The sequence below is a fragment of the Strongylocentrotus purpuratus genome, unplaced genomic scaffold, assembly GCF_000002235.5.
Source record: "Strongylocentrotus purpuratus isolate Spur 01 unplaced genomic scaffold, Spur_5.0 spur5_scaffold_6, whole genome shotgun sequence".
In the NCBI taxonomy this organism is placed as follows: Eukaryota; Metazoa; Echinodermata; class Echinoidea; order Camarodonta; family Strongylocentrotidae; genus Strongylocentrotus; species Strongylocentrotus purpuratus.
The window spans coordinates 41,255,860-41,267,606 of NW_022145612.1; the positions used below are offsets into that span (position 1 = coordinate 41,255,860).

Here is an 11,747-nt window from a genome sequence, read left to right on the forward strand (position 1 = left end):
TGCATAGGGATCGGTTGCGGGGGGGGGGGGGGGGGGGGGGGGGGGGGGGGGGGTGGCTGTGTGGTCATCGATTTAATTGATCCGTACACGTACACTGTACACGTACACTGTACCACACATACGAGCATCACTATCCTGGCTGTGTAGTAAAAGCTGTGCTTTTAATTCTCAAAATTTCAAACACCACTGTACAAAACTCAACTAATTTCACTCTAAATCAGTATTGTAGTGACAATTGATGACACCTAAATAACAGTAAAATACATTTTTTTAAACTTACTAATGTTAAAAAGAATAATTTAAAAATTCAAATTGTAAGTCTAGTGTAAAATTTGCCGATCAGTCCAATCGGTAAAAATGGTGTGCAGTCTATGCAATATTGTGTGGTGTGTATATTTATGTATAGGTCTAATAATAGCTACCTCACAGCAAGTATGCAGTACTAGAGGTCAATACGCATTAGCATTGACTCTCTATATAGATGCTTTGCTGGAGTGTGCACTGTACCAGTGAAGTCAAGATGGCTCAATTTAGCGACGTGTTCGTGTTTTTCGTAGCTTCTCTTCATGTTGCTGTCACGCTTATGATATTCACAGAAGTAGACAAAACACAGCCGTTACCGTATATGGATGAAGTTTTCCATATTCCTCAGGCACAGAAGTATTGCAATGGATCATTTGGAGAGGTAATGTCTTCATTTCAGTCCCATGTGCTTAGATTCGTGTTTTTATTATAAGTCTAAAATCTAAATGATAAAAATAATATTGTAGACCCTAGTATTAGTAGTACTAGTAGCAGCATGCAGCATAAGCAGCAACAGTATAGTAATAGCAGTATTAGCAGTTACTTAGATCTATTTATTTATTTGCTTAATCTTATTAATCAGTAGGGGCGCTGGTCCGAGAATAAGAATCGTCTTCATAAACGAAGATCGTCTTTGTAATCGTGGACCAATGCGTCCTCAAAAACAAGGATCGTCTGCAAAAAAGCAGATGTTCCATATTTTTTTATCAGCACATTATAGATGCAAAAAATGGATTCCAGGATGATTTTCTTGATGCATTTTACATCTACTTTGTACAGAGACCTTCACATTATGAGCAATAAATCCTTGGGAAGACGGACAACCCATAAAAGTAGACGGTCAACTACGGTTATTTTCCCCTGGGGAATCCAAATTTGGCATTGCCAAATTGTTCGGTAACTCGAAACCTGCAGAGCGCCGATGAAAAAAACGTCCACGAAAATACAGACGATCCTTGTTTATGAGGACGCATTTTGTCCGCGTTTATGAGGACGATCCTCATTCTTGGACCAGCGCCCCTACTGTTAATTAGATCTAGATCTAGAGGTCTAGCACGAAGAACTTTGCCGTTGAGCGCTGTAGATCTACAGTGAGTTTACGTGCTTTCATTGGCCGATCCGCTCGAGTGGCTTCAAATTTAAGTGAGAGAGGGCCTACTTAACTTAAGCGCAACTTAAGTTCAATGGAAAAGTCAATATGTAATATTACGTCACACCATAGAGATTTTGACATGTCCTGCTTTAAACAGGTGACGCACTTCACACGTAACTGACGCACACACAGCATTGCAAACACATAAAATAGAAAAATCAACGAACATCTCAGAATAAATCTCCAGTTTGTACCTTAATATGACGAAAATGAGAATTGTTCAAACTTAAGAAATAGTTAAATAAAACTTAAACTTAAGTGAAATACTTAGGTTAGTGAAAAAATCATAACAAATAGAGGGTTTGACTGAAATATTATAATTTTGGTATCGAAAAAACTGGAAAATCGTACGCTTGCTCCTCGCACAAATATCTTATAACATTGAGTGAATGGAGATCAGCGATAGCCATCTGAAGGGCCCATGTTGGCTAGGCTAGGCGCCAACTTACGAAAATGAAGCGGAGATCGGATGAACGATCTGCGCATGCGCTAATTGTAAGTTAAAGTTCTACGTGCCTAGGGGTCTAGATCTTTTTAATTTTAGACTAGACTAGACTATTTTGATGCCTGAGGGTTAATATTGTTACAAAATATATTAGTATAATTATTGTAATTATTATTTTCAATTTCAATAGAGGGTTTGACTGAAATATTATAATTTTGGTATCGAAAAAACTGGAAAATCGTACGCTTGCTCCTCGCACAAATATCTTATAACATTGAGTGAATGGAGATCAGCGATAGCCATCTGAAGGGCCCATGTTGGCTAGGCTAGGCGCCAACTTACGAAAATGAAGCGGAGATCGGATGAACGATCTGCGCATGCGCTAATTGTAAGTTAAAGTTCTACGTGCCTAGGGGTCTAGATCTTTTTAATTTTAGACTAGACTAGACTATTTTGATGCCTGAGGGTTAATATTGTTACAAAATATATTAGTATAATTATTGTAATTATTATTTTCAATTTTACTATACTATAGCCCTGTCACGTATTCGGCATTCCAAAGATATAGTATTAGTACAATGTAGACTTTCAAACTAGGTGATGATATGAAATATGATATTGATATCATTATCACCTAGTTTAGATTAGGTATTCACTATTTGTCTCTTAAAGGGGAAGTCCACCCTGAAATTAAGTTAGTTTTAATAGGAGTAGAAAAATGAGAGAAACAAGTCAGTGAAAGTTTGAGCAAATTCCGATTAAAAATAAGGAAGTTAGGATTTTTTAAGTTGTGATCAATCAAACACAAATTGGCAACTCTATGACGTATCATGCGAGCTCAACTTCCATTTGCTCAGTACTAAAAAAATCTAAAATTTTCATTTTCCCTCAAGAAAAATTTCAACCATACATGCACCCTAAATATAATAATTGCAAATATGTTTCTATACTCCCCCTGCAAGGAACAAATATATATTCCGTCATCAATAACGAAGAAAACATGATTTTATGGAATATTATGCACAAAGCAAATGAAGGAGAGCTCGTATAATAAGTCACAGAGTTGCCAATTTGTATTTGATTGATCACAACTTCAATAATTCATAACTTTCTTATTTTCATTCAGAATTTGCTCAAACTTTCACTCACCTGATTTTCTTATTATTCTGCCTCTATCGAAACAAACTTATTTTGGGGGTGGACTTTCCCTTTAAGGTTGGAATTTCCTTTACAGTCACTTGTCTGCATAATCAAGATTTACAGTAATGAATTTTCCCCCTTGTATAATTCATGACAGTGGGACCCCAAAATCACCACCTTGCCAGGACTGTACCTGGCGTCTGTGGGCCTTCTGAAACCTGTTGCCGCTCTCCTTGAAAGTAGTCTGACGGAAATCTGCACTGTGACTGTTCTTCGCTCCCTCAATGTCTTGTTTGCTGTCGGATGCCTGTTTGTCATCTACCACGTACTACGGGTGATCCACCAACCAAAGAATGTAAGATTTAAAAATTGTGTAGTGTGCTTATGATCTCTATTGGCCAGAAGGGTACTTTTGGGGGTACTACACAGGCTACCATTGTTTTGCTTGATAGAAGTTCGTTTGATAATACTGTCAGAGGGTTATCAGTTCATCTAGCTCAAACTAATTATCAATAAGCCTATTTTACGAACTACGGGTCATCCACCAACCCAAAAATGTAAGATTTAAAAATTGTGCAGTGTGCTTATGATCTCTATTGGCCATAAGGGTACTTATGGGGATACTACAGGCTACTATCGTTTTGCTTGATAGAAGTTTTTGTAATACTGTCAGAAGGTTATCAGTTCATCTAGCTCAAATGAAATATTAATAAGCCTATTTTCAGAATAATTAAATGTTTGTAGGTTTTGTCATGTACATGTATGTTCTCTCTGTAAGAGTAAATGGTTTGGTTTTTGCTTATCAATAGTTTCCTTACCAAATTGCCTCTATGGAGATGACATATTGATATTTCTAATGTCACTTTGCAGTTAAGGCACGAAGTGTAGAGACTGATTGATATGAATGTCGGAAACTGACTCGTGTTCTTTCATTGTTTGCTCTCATACAGCGTACTGATGAGGTGAAGATCATTTTAACTGCTGTGGTGTTGGCATCTTTTCCTCTCCTTTACTTCTTCGTCTTCCTGTACTACACCGATGTTGGCTCCACCTTCTTCATTCTCCTCGCATACTTCTTCTGTATCCGTGGCAACCACTTGATGGCATCCGTCCTGGCCGTGGATGCATTCTTCTTCCGGCAGACAAACATTGTGTGGGTGGTGTTCATGGCAGGCACTACGGTAGCTCAATTAATGGATCAGAGTGCCAAGCAGAAGCCCCCTGTAAGTGAGACTGTCTTGGATGCACTTGTGACTGCGGTTCAAAGAGGACTCATCTTTATAGGATCCCTTACCAACATCTTCAAGTTGGCAGCACTCGTATGGCCGTATGGGTGTGTCACCATTGGCTTTGTTGCCTTTGTTTACATAAACAAGGGCATCGTTGTTGGGGATCGAAGTAACCATGAGGCAACCCTAAACCTTCCTCAACTCTTTTACTTTGCAGCTTTCACAGCTGGTTTTTCCTTGCCACTCTCGGTGTCTGTTAGCAAAGTCTGCAGGTTCCTTAAAGGTCTTATCTATCATCCTCTCACATACCTCAGCATCACCGCTGCAATGATCCTAGCTGTTTACCGCTGTACCTACGTGCATCCCTTCCTGCTTGCGGACAATCGTCACATTGTCTTCTACATCTGGCAGCGTGTGTTCATGAGGCACGAGTATGTCAAGTTTATTCTTATTCCTGGTTACATCTTTGCTGGCTGGTCAATCCGGGATTCTCTCTCCCACAAGAGTGAACTCTGGCAGCTTGTCTTCTTCATTTGCCTCCTTGCAGCTACCATACCTCAACAGCTGCTGGAGTTTCGTTATTTCATCATTCCATACCTGATTTACCGGTTAAACCTAAGCATGAGGTCATATCTCCACATCATCACTGAATTTATCCTCTACAGTGTGGTCAATATTGTTGTGTTGTACCTCTTTCTTCATAAGCCATTTTATTGGCCTAATAGTCCAGAAGAGCAGAGATTTCTTTGGTAGACCTAGTTTGAATGTAATTTCATTGTAATTGGAAGATACAAAGTATCCTTTCAAGGTAGTATTTAACATTAGAATGACATCATTAAAAGTAATATGAGTAAAATGTAGTTTTTTACAGACATTCTTTGTGCATTTGACAAAACGATGTAGAAAAAGAATTGTAACAAATATTGAATATTCAGAAAAAATTATAAGGGTAGTCATTTCGCTAGAAGAATTATTATACATATTAATGTAAACTTAAACCAATTGTTTAATAATGCTAAATACATATAGTTCAAAGTGACTGTAATTGGGTTACATGGTCTGTCTACTGGCTTTTGTCATTAGAAAGTGGAGTTCAGTGCAATGTTTGTTTCCATTTTGTTTTCGGTATTGTTTTTTATCAGCATTCCTTTTGTTATTGCCACTCTATCTTGCAAGATTATATAGACAAACTAAAACACATCATTTACGTATCATTGTAATGGTAATGGAAGTTATGGAACAATAATATTAAATGGAGATGGTGAATATATAGTAATTCTGTAATGTTGTCATTGATGCTTGGATTATTAAACTGACAGGCAGGCTTGAAGATAACTTTGATTTTGATTTACTGGAATAAATGTTATCATTAGCCCATATTCAGAGCTCTTAAATACATTTGAGAGAAAAGTGGTCAAATACTTGTGGACCCATGTTGGTATTAAATTTGAATTGAAACGATTCAAGTTCATTCCGTTACTTTTCGTTACATTGTGATATGTTTCTCTGAACCTCCGTCTAAACCAAAGACAGCAGTGTAGCAGCTCTGCTCAGGATGGTATTCTGAAAACTATGTTATCTTTTATGTAAGTCAGTGGTTATGACATGACAGACCGAAAGTGGAACAAGTCATCGGTTAATGCCTGCACTTTGCGGGCTGTGTTATACATACATGTATACCGTGTGAGTCAATAAAAAGTTTACACCTAGAAAATTGCTAATTATTATTAAAATCATCTATGAACAGTAAATTATTATACATCTTATGAAAGAGTGTTTTATCCCAAATCATTTGGTACCATTTTTGTGTGGTATGTGTTCACGCTTGGATGAACAGGTGACATTGTTTGCGAGAGTGCAAAAATCGACTTGTCTACTGTATGTATTATGTTGGGATTAGCAGAGTGAGAGAATGAATTGAATGTATCAAATGAAATGCATTGCATATGTTTTTCACAAAGGGCAAAGTCACACACACGCGCACAAATGTTCGTTGATATTTGATATTTTGATATTCGATATTTGATATGTGTGGCATGATTAATTTTGTTAACGGTGTTATTTGGATCTGCAAAGACCGAATTAATTCCCAAATCCCAATTGTTTTATTCATACATCACATAGGCAACTTTGGCGCAATTCGATTTTTGCACTCTCGCAAACAATGTCTTCTGTTCATCCAAGCGTGAACACATACCACACAAAAATGGTACTAAATGATTTGGGATAAAACACTCTTTCATAAGACATATAACAGTTTAATGTTCATCGATGATTTTTTAAATAATTAGCAATTTTCTAGGTGTAAACTTTTTTTTGACTCACTCTGTATATGTGCAAACACCAATGATAATTATTCATTCCAAGTGATTTCATTGTGCCATGACAATACCATACCTATCACTAACATAACAGATAACAGAGTATCAATTACCGGTACCTTTTGAGTAGTACTGCACTGATCTGGCGCTGCTACTCTTTTGGCTTTGATAGTAAACAGGGAGGGGTCTGGGGAATGTATGCCGGAGTGAAATAAATCACCTCGATCAGTGATTCACAACCAGAGTTGAATGGATGCTAGTATACCCAGTTCACTCGATAATTATGATGAATGCTTGCAGTTATCTACACAATGTATGCATGAGGATGATGTGTCAAAGGTCACCATCCCCCACCCCTCCCCCTCTCCAAAACACACACACATACACAAGCTGCATACACCATATTCTTGAGGTATTGTTTGCTCGTACAATACATGTATGAACAATGGTGAAATTATGTATTAGGGTTACTAATGGATTGCTCTGGTAAGGAGTATAGAACAGAGGGTTTTAAATGCCCATATGATTGCAGGTTTCAAGTTGGATGTGATTTTGATGCACTATGAATGAGTTGTTGAGAGAGAGAGAGAGAGAGGGGGGGGGGTGGATGTTGGGTGATTTGAAGCAATGTCTCCATCATGATATACATGTGTGATATGTACAGATACACGAGTAGGAGGAATAAATTCATGTCAAAGTCTAATCCCTGCCTGGACTGTTTCCGTCTCATTCGCCTATTAACTCAGCAGAGAAAATAACAAACCCTCAATGCTAAAATGGAGACAGTCCTTGCCTTTCATTCTCACCCTCGCTGGGTATATATATTTTGGGGATGAATGGGATGATTGAAGAATAAAAAATATATAAAAACAGACAAAATCTGGACTAGGCAAGGTCTTGTTAGGAAGATTCGGAATTTGTTTGAATAAATGAGCATGATGAGGTGATTAGTGATCTGAAATGTATGTTTGTATTCTTTTATTCTTTGTTTAATCCCATTCAAAATATCATGAGAATAATATTTTCCCTCTTGTGATGTGTACCCTGGCTTTTGAGTTGATGAGTTTCATTCTCATTTCCTACACCCCAACTACTTTTTTTTTAATGAAAAGGGATATTTTTTCTAGAGTTGCCTTTATTTTTCTTGGGGGGGGGGGGGAGGGAAAATCATTTAGCTAATAGGGAGAATAATATACGTACAGTTTTACTACTCATAAAGTGAAGAAAAATCAGACAAACAAAAATTCTCCATATAGTTATCTTACTGTTTAATATACATGATTTCATGGCTTTTATATACCTTTGAGAGATACCTTTTACATGTACATTAAACTATATTACACAAAATTATTTTATGTAAAAAAAATGTTATAAAAAATTCAAGAGACTTTTGTGGTACACCACAATTAAGTTGTAGAGGGCAAAATAGAGCCCAATTGTTAAGCACATTCAAATTACATCTGACAACTTGCAAGGTATAATTTTTTTAAATTCTTTTGTGAAGAATATTCTGGGTCTCGTTGCAAATAGTTTTGCATTTTGCAATCCAAGTCCCATGTGTGAATATTACATTCACTACATTATGTACATGTATATAGTGAAATAGAGATCCATCTCATGTCACAAGTACCTCTACACAACCATAGGCAAAAGTAAGAATGCATGAAAGAAAGTAGGCTGAAAAAGGTGTAAGCCACTTTAGAGATAGCACAGATAGTACAAATGACCCCCAAACTCCCGCTTTGTGTATTTTAGAATAATGACTGCCAAAGTGATGGAGTGCTTCATGAATACCTTTTATTTGCCCTCTTGCTGGAATAGTATACTTCTTCCTGTGTATCATAGAATGTACCAAATGTGCATAAATGAATAATGGATCCAGCATTCATTTTGGTGGGTTTACAAAATGTACAGGTTTTATCTGCCCATGCTGTACAGATAGTATCCGGTTCTGAAATGGCTTATTGTCAAACATTTGCAACAGACAGAGGTTTCTGACATCCGCATAGTATAAAAATTGATAAAATCAGGAAAGAACTGTAGTTAAAATTTATGGAAAAGGCACAAAAATCATTACCACATATACAGGTACATACAAGAACAAATAGTAATGAAGTATACTTACTGACAATTAAAATTTCTTTCTCTTTTGATTTAAATCTGATCATTGACCTCGGTCGTCGTACTAGTCCAATCATAATGCCTGTTTTATCCATTTTTCTTGACACACAATTATAAATGAAATCCATAAACCTGTTTTGAATTTGAAGATAATGCCTTTCTCTTTTGGTTTAAATCTGTTCATTGACCTAAATCGCCGTACTATAGGTCCAATCATAATTAATACCGGTTGATCCATTGTTCTTGACACAATTCAAATGAAATCTATTACCCTGTTTTGAATTTGAAGAATAAAGGCAAGCATTATTTTGGGCAAAAGATTTTAAAAAGAAAAAAGCTTCCAAAGGAATCAAGCATTTACTATACAATTTAAAGTGGCAGTTCAAAATGGCAGATAAATCTTAAAATACACATCAAGTTGACTTTGATCGATACAATATATTGAATCTTCATGTAAATAAAATAAGACCATTTCAAAATTCTAAATATCCTTCACTATCTCAATTGTATTAATTTATTATTTATATGAAAGCTTTTATGACCGATTACAAATTGTATCTTGATGTTACCAGAAGAAAATTACAGCATGATCTGGTTTAGAATTATAAAAAAAGCTTGTTGCTGTTGAAAATACATGTATAATTTATTTTAAATATAATGTATGTAATTCATTAACTGCGCTAACACTTACTACACATGTACAATTATATATTTATATGTTTACATTTACATGTCTACAATAGCTATACATCGAACCAGGAAGTTGAATATATATCTCACACATATCTTTTTTGTAAATAAAAGCTCAAATACATGCTGGATCAGAATGTAATGAAACACAAACATATCAACTAGTACTATTCATGACATAAACTCCTGCTCTGGTGATATAATATATTACCAGTTGACAATAGATACAAGACTGTTCTTTTCAATTCAAGTTGTATATGAATTTCCTTCATTTTTCACAGAATGACTCGATTGAGCATCATTTAATCTGTTCTATGTATAGTATAGATACAGAACATCTGGATATGAATTAATTTATCACATAAATGCAATATCTGTTCAAAAACAGATTTGTTTCAAAAAGTTTGGTCTCTTTACGCCTGATGAGAATTCGAAAATGGTGACCTTAAAAAGTACCAATCAGCTAGAAATATTATTTGTGTACAAAATCAACCTCTAAAAATTTAAATGACCTGGCATTCTATGTGCTAGCAGATACAAAATATGACGAAAATAAAGAATTCTTACAATCCTGTGTCTGGAACCTAAATGGGGTAGTCGACTCACAAGTCGCATTAATGCAAATTGAAAATGTATTTAAACTTGTAATATCTCTGGCTCAAGACCAAGTAACTTGAAGAGACACTTGATATAAAATCTTGATTGGGTCACTGAACCTGTCATAAACTGACAGATCACTATTGATGATGATCTCTTTCTAGAAATCATATTTGAAGTTCATATTTATATTTAGCGACAGGGAGCCCTTAACAATCAGAACAAATATTTCTTGGTGATTGGTACTCTTTAAGGTTTGGGGAACCTTGGGGGGGGGGGGGGGGGGGTGTTTCATAAAGCTGTTTGTAAAGTTAGGCATGACTTTACTAACGACTTGTATATGTAGTGCCAGATAGGATGCCCAAAGTTTTTCCTGATGTTTTAACAAAGTGTGACTATATTTCCAATAACTTCAATTAAATTATGGCAAAAAATATACTTTGCAACAAAAATGTTTGTCATAATAAGAATGTTATTATACATCTGCACAGTTCAACTTTAGTAGATGCAGTTAATAATGATAAAGGATCCCATTTGGCTTCTCATATGTAAGTCATTCGTAAAGTCATGCATAACTTTACGAACAGCTTTATGAAACACCCCCAGGTTTGTTTCAAGACTCCTCTTCTTACCATAAGCACATATAAGCACATAGATAATGTTCCATGACTTCAGCAATGTTCATGATTTCTGTATTTCTTCTGGAAAATTTAGAGCATGAACTATTTCAACTCTCCTGAACAACTTAAATACCTATAACAAACTTTAGTAATGAAACACCTTTCAAAATCATCCATAAAGGAAATAATACACCTGAGTATGTTTTTTTTAATTTAAAGTAATTGGTATCAATATATTTTGTTTTTACAAATGATCTGACATTAGGTTTATTAAAAAACAGATCTACAAATCTGAATTCCTTGTTTCTGAGAAATGTGACAAATAATAGTTGTCATATCTTTTTTGTTGTATGAAATTCAAATAAAAAGTCATTTCAGAGGATATATAAATGTGTCTAATATGGATATGTCATCCCATCGCCTTTCAATTTTCTAATACTCAAAGTTAAGTACTCTGTAAGCTAAAAAACAGAACTATCTGCTAATTTTGGTAACAAAAAAAAAGGCACCTTGAAACTATGAATTCCTAAAATTCAGACTCCATTTTCGGTCTAAATTACATATACAAGCAAATCTACAAAGTGATGTACATTTATTGGTTATAAAGATTCAAGACACATATATTGAGACATAGTTCATAACAAGTGTAACTGCATAAATACCACAAAAAATTATCTACAGGAATTACAAAATCTTAAGTACAAAAACATAAACTCAGGTAATAAAAGTAATATGATAAACCCCTGGGGGTCTGATTAAAAATGTTCATAAAATTCCAGACTCTCGTAAACTTCTCCTATCCAACATACACAATAACCTAGACAAATTTGAAATGTTGCTGAATGATGATTTATAATCAAAACCATATAGTACAGACACTCCAAAAAACTTTGATTTGTTTGCTCTCTATTATTCCTTCAGCTTGAAAGGTACTCTGTCCCATTTGCAGGCCCACAGAAATGAAAAGGTTTAATGGGAAAATAACAACCGTTAATTGTCGAATCGACTTCAAGGATTGCAATCTTTATAGTAAATAGTCTGATTTTCAGACCTTTGTACCGAATTGTGTATGTTTTGTGCAGCCCAAAGATTCATTAAGTTTTATTTGGCCGTTGCATGAAGTTCGTT

The 11,747-nt window shown here is 35.4% G+C and overlaps 1 protein-coding gene across 1 annotated transcript; it reads left to right on the top strand.

Moving 5' to 3' along the window:
• The first annotated feature begins 484 nt into the window (after positions 1 to 484).
• Positions 485 to 5,745, top strand: LOC590617 (putative Dol-P-Glc:Glc(2)Man(9)GlcNAc(2)-PP-Dol alpha-1,2-glucosyltransferase). The gene is made up of 3 exons (XM_790216.5): positions 485 to 685; positions 3,199 to 3,396; positions 3,992 to 5,745. Exons 1-3 carry the CDS (start codon positions 521 to 523, stop codon positions 5,021 to 5,023), a joined length of 1,395 nt encoding a protein of 464 aa, XP_795309.3. The 5' UTR covers positions 485 to 520; the 3' UTR covers positions 5,024 to 5,745.
• The last annotated feature ends 6,002 nt before the right edge of the window (positions 5,746 to 11,747 follow it).